We start from the raw sequence: 18,700 nt of genomic DNA on the forward strand, positions 1-18,700 counted from the left end.
GTGAAGTTAGAAAGTGTGTGTGAGCTGATGTGGATGTGAATTCAGCAGCATGGATCAGTGTGAGGACAGAGAGGAGGGAGTCCCTCCCTCTAAAACCACTCTGTGTGGGAAACATGAGAGCCAGAGCAAAGGTCAGAGGTGAGATCACCATCTCTAACTGTCCATAGCCCTTTTCACACAGCGTTCACACTATATCAGGCCAAAGAAGACGTGGTCATGAAGCTGCTGCTGCTCCTCTTTGGTGCTTCATACAGACTGAACAGAGGCAGCTCAGCATGGTATCAGTGGGTTCTTACAAACAGCAAGTCAGTGTTTCAGAACCAGCCTGTTGGTTAGAGCTCTGGGTTCCAGCAGGACACATCTGGAAAAACTCACCAACTTCCAACACATTTCCTGGATCTTGATGACCAACATGTGTTCAACATTCTTCATCCTAGAAAGAAGGATGGCAGATCAGACATTTATGGAATAATGTTGACATTTATTTTCTGTCTAAATACGACCCATATCAACAGAACCAGCTGTTCACTCTATGGAGGTACTGACTGGGTCTCAAATAGGTCTCTAGAAAATCAGTTCAACTGTAGCAGAACCTCTGGTCCCATATGGGTCCCAAATTTTACCCAGAACTGTCCTTCATCAAACCTAAATAGACAATTAACATGGAGCTGTTATTAAACTTGTAGACAATTACATCTGGGTCCCATTTTTCAGCCCGGTTCCTGTCCAGATGGGTCCATAATGTAAATGTTAGCTGGTATGTAAACAGAACCTCACAGAGTGTGTTTTAATCATAATGTTTCTGTCAGGATCCATCAGAGACTCAAACCAGAACCAGAACCCAGCTGTGTGTCCTTTAAGAGCGACTGGTCAATGGGTCATCCTACTAACTTCAGATCTCCTGGATCTCCATCCTCAGAGAGGTGAGCTGTATCTAACTGCTGTAACTATGGAAACTGAGTCAGTCTGAAATGTTTTTATTCCATCATGTGTTTAACGTGAGCTCAGCTCTTTTTCTACATTTCTATGTTCATATGTGAAGCGGTGTGTGTTGGATGTTCTCCAGAACCTCAGCAGTGAAAGTGGAAAGAATGGATGTTGTTGGAGGCGTCCTGGATGCTGCTACATCATGTTGAACAGCTCTGATCTGGTTGCTTTTGGACCTCATTGATTAGTCGCCATCATTAAACACTTTTCTCTTGTTAAAGTCAAATATTTAGTTTGGACCGGAGCTCACTCTGAATATATAACATAAACTAGACCATGATTATTTTGGTCCATATTGAAGTAACCAGGGGTTGCATTGGAGATCAGTTAGTAGCACTGTTGCTTTGCAATGAGAAGCTCCTGGGTTCAAATCCCAGCCTGAGGTCTTCCTGCATGGAGTTTCCATGTTCTCACCATGAATGCATGGGTTCTCTCTGAGTTCTCCAGCTTCCTCCCAGAGTCCAAACACTGTTAGGTTAGTTGGTTTCTCTAGAGTCTTTAGGTATGACTCAGTCAATCTAGACACACACCCCTGAACTCATAGCAGCATTTCACATTAATTCAGTTTATATACAAGTATACACAAAGTACTGCAGGTCGCACTGAGGGATGCATTTTCCTCTTCTGTGCCTGTGGTCGTGGCCACACTGGCTGAACTGGGACTGTTGGTGTGGGGGGAACCTTGCAGCCTCTGAAGATGTAATGGGGGAGGACCCGTGGCAGGGCACACCGTAGGTATGGTGGAGTTTATGTTCTGCTGTGGTAGGTTCTGGGCTCAGAGCCTATCACTCTGGAGAACGCTCTAAGCCAGCTGTGGCCCTGATTTCACCTCAGAACGTTACAAACACAACACCAACCCTTCATGAAGCTCCATCAGGTCCTCCTTGGATAATCAGAGTGACTCCTGATTCTCCTCCATGTCAGAACTCAGCACTAATATCACCAAACTTTTCTTTATCCACAGAAATCAGCATGGAAATGAATCTGAACTCCAGTCTGTGTTCAGAAAGAGAAAAATGTCGAAGCCTTGGAACGATCTTCAAGAAAGACGTTCAGCTGAGATAAAGTAAGACTTTAAAACTTGACTGTTTGATATTCAGGGAAAAATGAGGTTATCAGGGAAATTATTTCAGCGTTAGAAAGTTGCTGATTTGAATCATTTGAAGCAAATTGTAACAATCTGTCACGTGTTTTAAGATTTTATTTTAACCCAAACATCACTGAAGGTTTTTAATGAGAGTTTTTCTGTCAGGATCCATCAGAGACCAGAACCAGAACCCAGCTGTGTGTCCTTTAAGAGCGACAGGTCAATGGGTCATCCTATTACCTTCAGATCTCCTGGATCTCCATCCTCAGAGAGGTGAGCTGTATCTAACTGCTGTAACTATGGAAACTGAGTCAGTCTGAAATGGTTTTATTCCATCATGTGTTTAACGTGAGCTCAGCTCTTTTTCTACATTTCTATGTTCATATGTGAAGCGGTGTGTGTTGGATGTTCTCCAGAACCTCAGCAGTGAAAGTGGAAAGAATGGATGTTGTTGGAGGCGTCCTGGATGCTGCTACATCATGTTGAACAGCTCTGATCTGGTTGCTTTTGGACCTCATTGATTAGTCGCCATCATTAAACACTTTTCTCTTGTTAAAGTCAAATATTTAGTTTGGACCAGAGCTCACTCTGATTGGTTCTGAATGGTTCTGCAACATGTTAATGAGCTAACTGGACTGTTTGGTCCCTCTCCCATATTCATAGTGATTGAATCAAATTTAACCTGGAACCAACTGGACTTTGTTTCTCTGTTCCTGAACCGTTTCTTCATGGTATCTGAAAGTCTTCCTCAGTTCTAGTGATGAAGAGTCTCAGATCTTCTCAGCTGTAGTTGGAACAATCACACGTATCTGAACCAGTGACTTGGTGATGTTCCCTCTCAGGAGTTCAGAGCTGCAGCATGTTCTTCAGCTCTTCAACATCTCAATGGATTCATTACATTTCAGTTGTGCTTCAGACTAGTTTGCATCACTGCAGCAACTAATGAAAATGTGTTCAGAAAGGTTGTATGGAACGGTCTCCTCAGTCTGGTTTCTGAGGTTCTGGAAAATCAGACGGTACATTTCTTTAGGAACCAAGAACAGAAACCCAGTTTCCTCCCAGTAAGCTCTCAGATGTTCAATTCAATTCAATTCAGTTTTATTTATATAGCGCCAATTCACAACACATGTCGTCTCAAGGCTCTTTACAAAGTCAGGTTCAGTTATTTAATCAAATTGGATAAAAAGTTTTTCTGTCTAAGGAAACCCAGCAGATTGCATCCAGTCAGTGACTTGCAGCATTCACTCCTCCTGGATGAGCATGTAGAGACAGTGGACAGTCACTGGTGTTGACTTTGCAGCAATCCCTCATACTGAGCATGCATGTAGCGACAGTGGAGAGGAAAAACTCCCTTTTAACAGGAAGAAACCTCCAGCAGAACCAGAACCAGGCTCAGTGTGAGCGGCCATCTGCCACGACCGACTGGGTGTTTGAGAGAACAGAGTAGAGACACAAAGAGAACAAAGAAGCACTGATCCAGGAGTACTTTCTATGGGAAGGAAAAGTAAATGTTAATGGATGTAGCTCCTTTAGTTGTTTCATCTAGAAAGAAAGAACAGATAAACTCTGATCCAGTTTTCAAGGTTAGAGTCTGAAAGAGAGCACATAGAGTTAGTCACAGTAGAAGCTCAGTCAGTAGCCATGTCTAGGAGAGAGAAAGGGTTAAACCCCGAAAGACAGGGCCATGTGGATCATCTGTAGAAGGTGAGCATTAAGTTGTTGCCAGCAGAAGCTCGGACGATTCCCCTCTCCAGAAAGGTGTCACAGGTAGACACAGAGTCAGGCCAGGTGTAGCTTCTAGGAAGAGAAAAGAGAGAACAAAGTTAAAAGCTGAAATAACAGCAAACAATGCAAAATTGGAGAGTAGTGTGAGAATGTAGCGAAGAGGGTGAAAGTGGTCATTATGTCCTCCAGCAGCCTAAGCCTATAGCAGCATAACTACACAGATAGTTCAGGATAACCTAAGCCGCTCTAACTATGAGCTTTATCAAAAAGGAAAGTTTTAAGCCTAGCCTTAAAAGTAGACAGGGTGTCTGCCTCACGGACTAAAACTGGGAGCTGGTTCCACAGGAGAGGAGCCTGATAACTAAAGGATCTGCCTCCCATTCTACTTCTAGAGACTCTAGGAACCACCAGTAAACCTGCAGTCTGAGAACAAAGTGCTCAGTTAGGAACATATGGACCAATCAGATCTCTGATGTATGATGGAGCTAGATCATTAAGGGCTTTATATGTGAGGAGGACAATTTTGAATTCTATTCTGGATTTAACAGGGAGCCAATGAAGGGAAGCTAAAATAGGAGAAATATGATCTCTCTTTTTAATTTTCATCAGAACTCTTGCTGCAGCATTTTGAATCAGCTGAAGGCTTTTAACTGCATTTTGTGGACATCCTGATAGTAAAGAATTACAAAAGTCCAGCCTTGAAGTAACAAATGCATGAACTAGTTTTTCAGCGTCACTCCTAGACAGGATATTTCTAATTTTGGCAATGTTCCGGAGATGAAAGAAGGAAATCCTAGAAACCTGTTTAATATGGGATTTAAATGACATGTCCTAGTCAAAGTTAACACCAAGGTTTTTTACTTTATTACCGCAGGTCAATTTAATGCCATCCAGGTTAAGTGATTGACTAAGCAGTTTCTTTTTTAAAGACTCCGGTCCAAAGACGACAACTTCTGTCTCGTCTGAATTTAGAAGCAAAACATTTAACGTCATCCAAGTTTTTATATCTTCAAGACATGCTTGTAGTCTATCTAACTGGTTGGGTTAATCAGGATTTATGGATAAGTAAAGCTGAGTATCATCAGCGTAACAGTGAAAATGTATCCCATGCTGCCTGATAATTTGACCTATTGGAAGCATATATATATAGTAAAGAGAATTGGCCCAAGTACTGAACCCTGTGGTACTCCACAATTAACCCTGGAGGTTAAAGATGATTTATCATTTACATGAACAAACTGGAATCTGTCAGACAAATAAGATTTAAACCAGCCTAGCGCTGTTCCCCTGATCCCTACAGCATATTCCAGCCTTTTTAAGAGAATATTATGGTCGACTGGATCAAATGCAGCACTGAGATCTAACAGAACCAGAACAGACACAAGTCCATTATCTGAGGCCATAAGAATATCATTAGTGACTTTCAGCAGAGCTGTTTCAGTGCTATGATGAGCTCTGAAACCTGACTGAAACTCTTCAAACAGGTCATTGCTGTGTAAATGTTCACACATTTGATTAGCAACTATTTTCTCAAGAATTTTAGATAAGAATGGAAGATTGGATATAGGTCTGTAATTTTTCAAGTCATCTCGATCAGGTGAAGGTTTCTTAAGTAAAGGTTTTATTACAGCTAACTTAAAAGCTTGTGGTTCTGATCCATTTACTAAAGATAGATTAATCATATCTAAAATGGGGCTGATAATCAGAGGGAACACTTCCTTAAATAATTTGGTTGGGATTGGGTCTAACATACAAGTTGAAGGTTTAGATGAAGCTAATATTTCTGATAACTCAGGAAGCTCCACAGGATCAGAACAGTCCAAACACAGATCAGGTTCTACAGTTATTTCCAATGTTGTCTCACTTGCTGAGGATGAAGTAATCATCTTCGGGAGTATGTCAAAGATTTTATTTTTAATAGAATCAATTTTATTTAAGAAGAATCCCATAAAGTCATGACTGCTGAGAGCTAAGGGAATGGATGGCTCAACAGAGCTATGACTCTGTGTAAGTTTAGCAACTGTACTAAAGAGAAACCTAGAATTATTCTTGTTCTCTTCTATTAATGATGAGAAATAAGCTGTTCTAGCTTGGTGAAGTGTCTTTTTATACAACAGTAGGTTATTTTTCCAGATTAAGTAGGAATCCTCTAGGTGTGTAGAACGCCATTTTCTCTCCAATTTTCTAACATTGTGCTTTAAAGTACGCAGCTCTGAATTAAACCAAGGAGCTAGCCTCCTATTAATGATTACCTTCTTTTTCAAGGGGGCTGCATTGTCTAATGCACCACGCAATGATGAGGTAACACTATGAACAAAATAATCAATTTGTGAAGGGGCAGAAACAGAATTATTGCCCTCCACTGTGTTTTTCAGTGATAATGAGGAAATTAAAAGTGGAACAGATTCTTTAAAGGTTGTTACAGCATCGCCTGATAATGATCTACTATAATGAAATTTTCTTTCAGGTGTGGAGTACTCGGTTAAAATAAACTCAAAGGTTATTAAGAAATGGTCAGACAGGACAGGGTTATGAGAGAATATTGTTATGTCTTTACACTCAATGCCATATGTCAGCACAAGGTCCAGAGAATGAAGACAAAGGTGGGTAGGTTTGTTAATGTTTTGAGCAAAGCCAATTGAGTCTAAAATAGCATTAAACGCTATATTTAGGCTATCACTTTCAATGTCTACATGAATGTTAAAATCCCCCACTATAATAACCTTATCTGTATTTAACACTAAATCAGATAAAAGGTCTGATAACTGATCTAAAAATTGAGAGTAAGGGCCTGATGGACGGTACAAAACAACAAACAGAAGAGGTTTTAGTGCTTTGATATTTGAATGAGGAAAACTAAGGATTAAATATTCAAAAGAGTTGTAGCTATTGATTGGTCTGAGACTAATCAATAAATCGGACTGAAAATGGTTGCTACTTCTCGTCGCCCAGTCTTTCGAGGAATGTGAAAATTTAAATAATTAGTAGGAGTTGACTCATTTCTAGTAACATAATCCTCTTGCTGCAGCCAGGTTTCTGTGAAGCAAAATAAATCAATCTGATTGTCACAAATCAGGTCACTAACTAGCAAAGTCTTTGAAGAGAGAGATCTTATGTTCAGTAAGCCACATTTAATTGTTTTATTTTTCTTTTCAGTCTGAGTTGTGTTTATTTTTATGAGATTTTCCTGATTTCCTCCTTTTAGATTATTTTTTAATCTATTGAATTTTGGCCGTGGGCGAGACACTGTCTTAATAGGGTAATGGGTGGGTAGCAGTACAGAAGCTGCAGAGAGGAGTGTTAAACTACGACCCTGCTTCCTGGTCTAAACCCTGGGTTGTCAGAGGTTTGGAGAACTAATAAATTCGGCCAGATTCCTAGAAAGAAGAGCAGCTCCATCCAAAATGGGATGGGTGCCGTCTCTCTGGATCAGACCAGGTTTTCCCCAAAATGTTCACCAGTTATCATTGTAACCCACATTGTTTTCTGGACACCATCTAGACAGCCAGCGGTTGAATGACAGCATGCAGCTAAACATGTCGTCACTGGTCAGATCGGGGAAGGGACCAGAGAAAATGACGGAGTTTGACATTGTTTTGGCAAACTTACACACCGAAGCAATACTAACTTTGGTGACCTCTGATTGACGTAACCGGGTGTCATTACCGCCAGCGTGAATAACAATCTTACTGTATTTATGCTGATCCTTAGCCAGCAGTTTCAGGTAGGATTTGATGTCGCCCGTTCTGGCCCCTGGCAGACATTTGACTATGGTCGCTGGTGTCTCTAGGGCCACGTTTCTGACTATGGAGCTGCCAATTACCAGAGTTGGCTTCTCAGCGGGTGTGTCACTGAGCGGGGAAAATCTGTTAGAAACGCAGACGGGTTGGTGGTGACCTGTGGGCTGGGATCTAGAACTATACTTTCTACGTACCGTCACCAAGCCGGCCTGAGGTCCCGGCTGCGCGGGCTCTGCTGGAGGACAGCTACGGGGAGCTACCCTCGGTGGCTCCGCGCTGGCTAAGGGGCCTCGGCTATCTGCTGGTTTTTCAACAGCGCGGAGCCGGGCCTCCAATTCTGACACCCTTGCCTCCAAAGCTACAAAAATGCTACATTTATTACACGTCCCATTATCACTAAAGGAGGCAGAGGAGTAACTGAACATCTGACACAGAGAGCAGGAGAGAGGAGGAGACTCAGAGAGAGAAACAGCAGAACAGGTAGCCATGTTGGAGCTAAAGCTAAGCTAGCGACCCTTTACCACTACTAGAAAAACCGTGTAAACACGGAGAGTCCCCAAACGTTAAAAGTAGCAACAGAAACTATGTGTTTTAACTTGTTTAGTAAGAGATATTATAGTAGAGAGAAATCAGATCAAACGAGAGAGCTTCACACACCAAACAATTCACCAACAGCGAAAACAGGAAGTGACGTTACCCAGAGCAACAGAGCATCCAATCAGCTTCTGATCAAACAGTTCTATTTCCAGACAGTGGTTCTGATCCATTATCTCCAGAAATCAGCTGCCCCGTTATAATGAAAACACCTTCATATCTTCATTTCTGGAGTGTTGATGCTGATCATGATGTTCTGCTGCTTCCTGGATCCATGTCAGACTAACAGTGGAACCCATTTCCACGACCCACTGGGAAATACCTGTAAAGCCAGTCTGACCCATCCAGACCTGGTTCCTTTGAGCATTGTGAGAGCAGCTCAGCAGGGATGAAAGATTCATGATGATGTTGGTGAGATCTGCTGGAACTCAACCAGAATGAGTTGAAGTGGACCATCAGAGGTTCTGCTAATTCTTAGTGGGATCAGCAGGAACATTAAACTTTTACAGCTACCTGGATCATCTGATTCTCTGCTGACCTCCAGATATCACTTCATGGACCTTTACCTTCTGATTGTCTCTGTGTGGACAGATATAATCTGATCTTACTGGCTTTCAGTGACCTACAGGATCCATTTAAAATACTCAACATCACACCCAGAACAGGACCCTACATGGACCCACATATCTCAGACCTCCTCCAGGTCCACACCACCTTAGATCTAGTCATCACAACCTGCTGTATGTCCCACACACTGTCCTGAAGACCTGTGTGGACAGAACCTTCACCTCCACTGTTCCCACCAGCATTAGATCTGCTGACAGTTTTAAGTCCCAGTTTAAGACCCACTTTTTAAAGTGTCTACTGGGTGGTTCTGGTGGTTCTGGTCTTCATCCTTTTGTTTCATCTTCCTCTTTTTAACATCTTTGCATCGTGTTCATCTGATGTTCTGTTTTTCTGTTGAAGGACTTTTACTGTGAAGCTCTTGGTGATTTCATCTGTGGAAACTCCTGGATGAATATTTCCTTACTTCCTGATTGTTCCTGGTTCCTCCACAGATTGGACCAGCAGAACTCAGAGGTTTCCAGTGGTCCTTCTGCCCAGCAGCATCAAACCCAGCTGGACTCCATATTCATGGTCTGTACATGTACAACATCTACTTCTCCATCGGTTCTCTTCAGTCATCTCCATGCTGCACTTTGTAGACCAGTGGACTGTCAGTCTGTCCAACATGGTTCTGATATTTGGCTCCATGATCTCAGTCTGATGTGTCCTTCATATATTGTTCTGTTCCAGCTGCTGGAGGACAACATGGTCACTTTTGTGAAGAACGAGCTGAAGAAGATCCAGAAGGTTCTGAGTCCAGATGACCCAGAATGCTCAGAGAGTCCGAGAGATGATGAGGTGTTGGAAGGTGAGGATGAAGAGCAGAGAAGAAGCAGCAGCGAGGCACTGATGAAGATCACCGTGATCTTCTTGAGGAGGATGAAGCAGGAGGAGCTGGCTGACCATCTGCAGAGCAGTAAGAGGATTTCTACAAAGATTGAACCTGGGGGGGGGGGGCTTGTGCAAGATTATAACATAAAAAGGGATATTTCTCCCGCTTTGTCGAAAACCAGCCTCTCCTATCAGCTGCTAGCTAAGCTAATAGCCTAGCTTATGATGGTTAACAAGCTGAATGTTAGTAGCAGCACTGATGGGACACATGAGTAGAGAGCGAGGAGGGAAAAGAGATCACTTAGGACTGAGGACAGATTTTTCAAAAACCTCTGTCAGGATGTTATTGTCAGATATAATTCTAATTCACATTTTGATGGACCAAAGTGTAAATTAGAGCTGGATGCAAATAAATTCTGTTAGATGTAATCATAAAGATGGACCATTGCTACCTTTCACCTAATGCCATTGTTGACATCAATGGTTGAACATAGAAAAACTTGTATAAGGGTAAAATATGGACTAATAAAGAGCAATGCTATAACTACAAATATTACTTTCAATAACATAATTTTAACATGCTGAAAAATTGCCAAGGAGCAGGAAAGAGAGAGGTAGCCTTTATTTCATGTCCCCCCCAAGAATTACTCTTTGAAATTGTTCTGTTTAGTGTCCCCCCCAAAAATAAAATGGTATTTTCGTCCCTGGAAGAGATGGAATCATATTTATTCTAATCATCTCCAGAAGATCATTTTGTTTCCTTCCTGATTTTGTTTTTTGTGTTAATTTAGAATTCTTCTGTCAACAAGAACTTAAATCTGGTCTGAAGAAGAAGTTCCAGTGTGTGTTTGAGGGGATCGCTAAAGCAGGAAGTCCAATCCCTTTGAACCAGATCTACACAGAGCTCTACATCACAGAGGGAGGGACTGGAGAGGTCAATGATGAACATGAGGTCAGACAGATTGAAACAGCATCCAGGAAACCACACAGACCAGAAACAACCATCAGACAAGAAGACATCTTTAAAGTCCCACCTGGAAGAGATCAACCAATCAGAACAGTGATGACAAAGGGAGTGGCTGGCATTGGGAAAACAGTCTTAACCCAGAAGTTCACTCTGGACTGGGCTGAAGACAAAGCCCACCAGAACATCCAGTTCATATTTCCATTCACCTTCAGAGAGCTGAATGTGCTGAAAGATAAAAAGTTCAGCTTGGTGGACCTTGTTCATCACTTCTTTAAAGAAACCAAAGAAATCTGCAGCTTTGAACACTTCCAGGTTCTGTTCATCTTTGATGGTCTGGATGAGAGTCGACTTCCTCTGGACTTCCACAACAAGGAGATCCTGACTGATGTCACAGAGTCCACCTCAGTGGATGTTCTGCTGACAAACCTCATCAGGGGGAAACTGCTTCCCTCTGCTCTCCTCTGGATAACCACACGACCTGCAGCAGCCAATCAGATTCCTCCTGAGTGTGTTGGCATGGTGACAGAGGTCAGAGGGTTCACTGACCTACAGAAGGAGCAGTACTTCAGGAAGAGATTCAGAGATGAGAAGCAGGCCAGGCAGACCATCTCCCACATGAAGAAATCAAGAAGCCTCCACATCATGTGCCACATCCCAGTCTTCTGCTGGATCACAGCTACGGTTCTGGAGGATGTGTTGAAGACCAGAGAGGGAGGAGAGCTGCCCAACACCCTGACAGAGATGTACATCCACTTCCTGGTGGTTCAGACCAAAGTCAAGAAGGTCAAGTATGATGGAGGATCTGAAACAGATCCACACTGGAGTCCAGAGAGCAGGAAGATGATTGAGTCTCTGGGAAAACTGGCTTTTGATCAGCTGCAGAAAGGAAACCTGATCTTCTATGAATCAGACCTGACAGAGTGTGGCATCGATATCAGAGCAGCCTCAGTTTACTCAGGAGTGTTCACACAGATCTTTAGAGAGGAGAGAGGGCTGTACCAGGACAAGGTGTTCTGCTTCATCCATCTGAGTGTTCAGGAGTTTCTGGCTGCTCTTCATGTCCATCTGACCTTCATCAACTCTGGTGTCATCCTGCTGGAAGAAATGCAAACAACATCTAAGGAGCCTAAACTAAAGTCTCTTCATCAGAGAGCTGTTGACCAGGCCCTACAGAGTCCAAATGGACACCTGGACTTGTTTCTCCGCTTCCTCCTGGGACTTTCACTGCAGTCCAATCAGAGACTCCTACAAGGTCTGCTGACACAGACAGGAAGTAACTCTCAGACCAATCAGGAAACAGTTCAGTACATCAAGCAGAAGATCAGTGAGAATGTGTCTGCTGAGAAAAGCATCAATCTTTTCCACTGTCTGAATGAACTGAAGGATCGTTCTCTAGTGGAGGAGATCCAACAGTCTCTGAGTTCAGGACGTCTCTCCACAGATGAACTGTCTCCTGCTCAGTGGTCAGCTCTAATCTTCATCTTAGTGTCATCAGGAGAAGATCTGGATGTGTTTGACCTGAAGAAATACTCTGCTTCAGAGGAGGTTCTTCTGAGGCTGCTGCCAGTAGTTAAAGCCTCCAACAAAGCTCTGTAAGGACATAGATTGTTACTGCATTTATTTCTGATAGTGAGAAATCTGCTGATGATGAGGTAAATATTGATTCATGTTGTTTCAGTTTATTTATAATGAACCAGTTCACAACAAAAGGCAACATGAAGACGTGTAAAATAAGACGGTTCCATCAATCTTTCCAAGGAGAACATTGGTGACAGTAAAGAAATAAACATCATTCTTGATTGTTTAATACCAGATTTTTCTCCATGTCTCCTCAGACTGAGTGGCTGTAACCTCTCAGAGAGAAGCTGTGGAGCTCTGTCCTCAGTTCTCAGCTCCCAGTCCTCCAGTCTCAGAGAACTGGACCTGAGTAACAACAACCTGCAGGATTCAGGAGTGAAGCTTCTATCTGCTGGACTGGAGAGTCCAAACTGTAAACTAGAAACTCTCAGGTAAATGTTCTCAGTCCTGTAGAAGCCAGATTTCTGTCCATTAGCTGCTATCAAAGATGATGGAAATATTATTTCAATAATAGATTTGTCAACTTTTCTTGTCTGACCTTTATTCACTATGAATACAAACCACTGCTTTATTCTTTGTCTCAGCTTCATTTCTTGCCTTTATCAATGAGATTAAATCTATCTAAACACCAGAACAATGGTTCTACTGGGACCACCAGTTTATCTTATATTCTTTAGGTCCAGTTTGAAGAAAGCTTAAAGCCAGCTCCTTCAGAGTTGGTGTCAGTTTTCAGAGTTTCCATCCCAGTGGATCTCTAGTCAGGATTCATCTGTTTAAATGTGTCAAATGTTACATAGAGAACAAATACAGTTTGATTTAGATTTTATTTTATTAACCAGTTCAGCACCAGTTTCTTGGGTTTTTCCTCCTGAAAATGACCAGTTCAGAACTTGGGTTCTACCTCAACGTTCTCATGTTCTCATCATGTGTGTTGAATTGTGTGTCTGCAGCTTGTCAGGCTGTCTGATCTCAGAGGAAGGTTGTGCTTCTCTGGCCTCAGCTCTGAGTTCCAACCCATCCCATCTGAAAGAGTTGGACCTGAGCTACAATCATCCAGGAGTGAAGCTGCTGTCGGCTGGACTGAAGGATCCACACTGGAGACTGGAAGCTCTCAGGTATGGACAGGGGTGAAAGTGAGCTGGTACGGTCCGGTACTGCGTACCAATAAAAGATTCTGCACCGGTACACAGTACCGAGAAGAAGGACGAACGGCTGTCTGCTATGAAGCTGTTATCCAGAACCAGTTACGACTGCAAACATTCACGAGCACACAAAGAAGATCAGATCATAAATATAAATATAGCTTTTTTCCCCTCATTCCAGATAGTTTCTGAACTGTTCTGCTTTGCTGGAGCTTCAATGCTCTTGCTTTGCTTCTCTCCCCTCGGAGCTCGAGGTTTTAATGAACGGCTAGCCTTTAAAACGAGCACCGCTACGTTTAATGTCTGTCTGCTCGCTGCTAAATACCCCAGTTAAAAGCAAAGGTAGAGAAACTAGTTGTGTTTCATGTTATTTTGCTGAATTACAATTCAGTTCAGTTTATTTCTATAGCCCCAATTCACAACACATGTTGTCTCAAAGCACTTCACAACAGTCAGGTTCATACATTCCAATTAATCGTAACCATTGAACAGTTCAGTCAGATTCAGTTATTTATTCAAATTGGATAAAACGTTTTTCTATCTAAGGAAACCCAACAGATTGCATCCAGTCAGTGACTTGCAGCATTCACTCCTCCTGGATGAGCATGTAGAGACAGTGGACAGTCACTGGTGTTGACTTTGCAGCAATCCCTCATACTGAGCATGCATGTAGCGACAGTGGAGAGGAAAAACTCCCTTTTAACAGGAAGAAACCTCCAGCAGAACCAGAACCAGGCTATGTGTGAGCGGCCATCTGCCACGACCCACTGGAGGTTTGAGAGAACAGAGCAGAGACACAAAGAGAACAAAGAAGCACTGATCCAGAAGTACTTTCTATGGGAAGGAAAAGTCAAATGTTAATGGATGTAGCTCCTTTAGTCGTTTCATCTAGAAAGAAAGAACAGATAAACTCTGAGCCAGTTTTCAAGGTTAGAGTCTGAAAGAGAGCACATAGAGTTAGTTACAGTTAAGCTCAGTCAGTAGCCATGTCTAGGAGAGAGAAAGGGTTAAACACTGAAAGACAGGGCTATGTGGATCATCGGTAGAAGGTGAGCATTAAGTTGTTGCCAGCAGAAGCTCGGACGATGCCCCTCTCCAGAAAGGTGTCACAGGTAGACACAGAGTCAGGCCAGGTGTAGCTTCTAGGGAGAGAAGAGAGAGAACAAAGTTAAAAGCTGAAATAACAGCAAATAATGCAACAACACAGTACAGCTCGAAATCGTCACTTATGACCAGAAATTTCAAATACACTACATGCGAGCTTACCTCAAACACAGAACAGTTGCCAAGGAGATCGGTGAGTTCGATTTATTGGACTGGGAGATTTTACACAGGTGGTGCACAGACATAAAAAACCGCCGTCTACAGACTTTTAAATAAAAACCGCGAAAACAATCGAACTGTCAAATTAATTTCTGCCTTATACAGAGTTTGGACTTTGCTGACAGAGATCTCGAGGGGGCCACAGATTAGAGTAACAATTAACACACATTATATATATATATATATATATATATATTCATGTATATATATATATATATATATATTCATATATATATATTTATGTATATATGCCCCCAGTGCCTCCCCGGCCCCCCATCTAGCTCCGCCCCTAAGTATCTGCAAGAATTTAAAACTACTTTAACTCCTGGGTATGGAGGAACCTGCTGCAGGTGCAGAGAAGGTCTGATAGAGGAAGACAAGTCAGAAATGTCAGAAAACAGAACTCCCTCTGGCGTTCATGGTGTGCGGTGAGCTCCTACTGGTACCTCCAGTCCAGGCTCCACCTCCTTTAGAGAACATCTTTCCATAGATGAAGCTAAGAGTCACCTTGATGCTGCAAACCTTTGTTCAGGGAGGAGATATCAGGATGTTTGTGACAGTCTGTTTCAGGCTTTAGTTGTTCTCCTCATGAGGAGCTGAAGTCTCTGACAGGAACGTAGAGCTGAACAGGAGAAGAACTTGAAGCTTTCTTCTTGACCTGTCTGGTTGCAACAGCGTGACAATCCAACATTTTAGTCTGACTTCATCTGGAAATATTTCTTTGACACTGAATCAGTTTGTTACTGAGGGATCTCCTTTCTCCTCTCTGTTGGATCTTCTCCTGTGTTTGGAGAAATGAGTTGTGCTACAGCAGCACCAACTGTCCTTACTACATCCACTGCAGTTTGTAATGTTTTCATCATCACTCATCACAGCCCAGGTGTCTGTCTGCTCTCAACTCTTCTTTCTTTCTCTGGAGTTTTGTCCAAATGTTGGACTGTTCCTTTCTCAGTGGAGGACAATGTGTGTCTGAGAGACATGTAATGTCCATGTTTGCTGCTGGAAGAGACTGATGGTCTGACCCTCCTCCTCCTTTCAGGGTGGAGCCTGCTGGAGTCCGATGGTTGACACCAGGTCTGAGGAAGTGTAAGTGTGTTTTTCATTTGATTCATGACAACAAAGCAGCTCACATTCAACCATCTTCAAACTGTCCATCACTCATTCAGGAGTCATCATCAAAGTGTCAATAAATGATCAATAACTGCAGCTGGATTGTGTTTGTTCTCTCCATCAGATTCCTGTCAGCTCACAATCGACACAAACACAGTGAACAGAAAACTCCAACTGTCTGAAGACAACAGGAAGGTGACATGTGTGGAGGAACTTCAGTCATATCCTGATCATCCAGACAGATTTGATGACTGGCCTCAGCTGCTGTGTAGAACTGGTCTGACTGGTCGCTGTTACTGGGAGGTCGAGTGGAATGGATTAGTTAATATATCAGTGAGTTACAGAAGAATCAAGAGGAGAGGAGACAAGGAGGACTATTGGTTTGGATTGAATGATCAGTCCTGGAATCTGAGATGTTTTGATGATTATGGTTACTATATCTGTCACAATAAAAAAGAAACGTATATCTCCTCCTGCTCCTCCTCCATCTCCAACAAAGTAGCAGTGTATGTGGACTGTCCTGCTGGCATCCTGTCCTTCTACAGAGTCTCCTCTGACTCACTGATCCACCTCCACACCTTCAACACCACATTCACTGAACCTCTGTATCCTGGATTTGGGTTCTGCTCGTTCAATCCAGGTTCTTCAGTGTTTCTGTGCTGAGTTGGGTCTAGAGAGTCTCCTCCTGTCAGAGAAACACTCTCACTGTTGAACAGAAAGTTCAGTCTCTACATGTTTGTCTCTTTCACTCAGAAACACGTTTTCAGATTCATGGATTCAATCAGTTTCTTTGTGAAACTCTTCTAAATGATTCCTTGGAAACTTCTTCCTCTTCCAGTCCTTTAAAGATGGAAGCTGGGATTATTATTCCAGGATCCACATGTTGTTGTTCTGTCTGTTTCCAGTCAAAGCTTCACACTGAATATCAGGATGTTGTGTTTCTCTCTTGGTTTTTAACTTTCATTCATGACTCAGATTTCATTGAAATGTTGTGCCTTTTTTCCTCCATCACTGGAACTTTCTCAGTTATGATTAATGATTTGACAATTTACAGCGTGAACAAAAGACTGAGCATATTCTAATTAGTAGTAATGCCACCACAGATGTTAGTGTTCTGAATTTTAATTTCAGTAATACTGTTAAAACTCTGGGTGTGATTTTTGATAAGGATTTTAATTAAGCACATTAATTCAGTAGTCAAGTCGAGCTTTTATCATTACGCCTTTTGGCTAAAGTTAAGTGTTTTTTAAACCACTCAGACCTTCAGAAGGCTATACACGATTTTATCATTTCTAAAATTGACTACTGTAATGCTCTTTATGTTGGTGTCAGTCAGTTACTACTTCACTGTCTGCAACTACTCCAAAATGCAGCTGCCCGGCCTCTTATGGGTACAACGTTACGAGAGCGCATCACTCCTGTTTTATTTTCTTTGCACTTGCTTCCTGTCCGTTTTAGAATAGATTTTAAACTTCTACTGTTTGTTTTTAAGGCTTTAAATGGTTTGGACCCATCTTATTTAATTTGCTGTGTCTTTGTGTGCATAGTGGGTCCCTGAGGTCTTCATCCCAGTTTGTATTAAATGTATCAAGGACTAAGTATGTGCACTGGGGTGACAGGGCGTTCTCAGTAGCTGCTCTTAGACTGGAACCAGCTCCCTCCAGACCCACGCTCTATATTTGACCTGGGCCATTTAAAACCAAAACTTAAAACATTATTGTTTAGAAAGGCTTTTATCATCCAGAAGTTTGGTAGCACATTATTCCAGTTATCCTATTGTTTTATTGATGGATGTTTGCTCTTTTACCTTTTATGAAATGTTTTTCCTTTTTATGTATGCTTTGTAAAGCACTTAGTTGGAGGTTTTGAAAGGGCTATACAAATAAATAAATAAAAATAGTAATATCTGGATTGGAAACTAATAACATTTTTGAATGAGTGATTCTTTATGGTGTTTAATTAGCTGTCCCTATTTAAAAAAATATAAAAAATAATAAATAAAAAATATTTAAGGAAATATTATTTCCTAAATTGGAAACTAAAAACCTTTATCTAGTTGATTTTTTATGTCTTAACTAGCCATCTCCTGGAGTAACGGACTAATATGGTGATGAGGAATGTCTATGGACTCATAAGATGGTGACAAGTCGGATGTAAACATTTGACGTCTCTGGCGCTAGCATCAGCCATTAGCCATTGTAGCTAACAAAGGAAAACTTATGGCTTGTTCACCACTTCTTTAAAGTCAAACATGTACCTTGAAATACCATTAATAATAGGATTAATATGCATATGAGCATTGCTGGTACATTGTGGTCGATCTTTGTTTAAAACCACACTTTAAATAAAGTTATTCTTAACAGTTAAGTTATTCTTAACATCTTCTTTATAGAAATCTGGCCGAATTTATTAGTTCCTCAAAACTCTGGCAACCCAGGGATCAGACCAGGAAGCAGTTTAGTAGTTTAACACTCCTCTCTGCGGCTTCTGTATTGTTACCAAGCCATTACTCCTTCTAATTACTTACATTTTCATATACCTCGAAATAGGAGGAATAGCAACCATCTTTCAGTCCGATTTATTGATTAGTCCCAGACCAATCAATAGCTACAACTCTTTTGAATATTTAATCCTTAGTTTTCCTCATCCAAATTGCAAAGCATTAAAACCACTTCTGTTTGTCGTCTTGTAACGTCCACCAGGCCCTTACTCTCAATTTTTAGATTAATTTTCAGACTTCTTATGTGATTTAGTGGTAAATACAGATAAAGTTATTATAGTGGGGGATTTTAACATTCATGCTGACACTGAAAGTGATAGCCTAAATATAGCGTTTAATGCTATCTTAGACTCAATTGGCTTTGCTCAAAACATTAACAAACCTACTATTGTACAGTATTGTCTTAGATTGGCTGGAACTTGCTGTAGGGATCAGGGGAACAGCACTAGATTGGTTTAAATTTTATTTGTCTGACAGATTCCAGTTTGTTCATGTAAATGATAAATCATC

At 41.7% G+C, this 18,700-nt stretch overlaps 1 protein-coding gene across 3 annotated transcripts; it reads left to right on the forward strand.

Moving 5' to 3' along the window:
- LOC124858893 (NLR family CARD domain-containing protein 3-like) lies at positions 1 to 17,612 on the forward strand. Of its 3 annotated transcripts, XM_047351218.1 has the most exons (11): positions 1 to 138; positions 810 to 923; positions 1,952 to 2,053; positions 2,240 to 2,347; positions 9,192 to 9,270; positions 9,430 to 9,655; positions 10,362 to 12,129; positions 12,373 to 12,546; positions 13,066 to 13,230; positions 15,620 to 15,666; positions 15,815 to 17,612. In XM_047351218.1, exons 1-11 carry the CDS (start codon positions 50 to 52, stop codon positions 16,351 to 16,353), a joined length of 3,411 nt encoding a protein of 1,136 aa, XP_047207174.1. In that variant the 5' UTR covers positions 1 to 49; the 3' UTR covers positions 16,354 to 17,612. The 3 variants fall into 3 exon arrangements, with proteins under 3 accessions (XP_047207174.1, XP_047207176.1, XP_047207175.1); XM_047351220.1 differs by lacking the exons at positions 1,952 to 2,053; positions 2,240 to 2,347; XM_047351219.1 differs by lacking the exons at positions 810 to 923; positions 1,952 to 2,053; positions 9,192 to 9,270 and having other exon boundaries at positions 6 to 138.
- The last annotated feature ends 1,088 nt before the right edge of the window (positions 17,613 to 18,700 follow it).

Source organism: Girardinichthys multiradiatus, chromosome 22 (genome assembly GCF_021462225.1).
Source record: "Girardinichthys multiradiatus isolate DD_20200921_A chromosome 22, DD_fGirMul_XY1, whole genome shotgun sequence".
NCBI lineage: Eukaryota > Metazoa > Chordata > Actinopteri > Cyprinodontiformes > Goodeidae > Girardinichthys > Girardinichthys multiradiatus.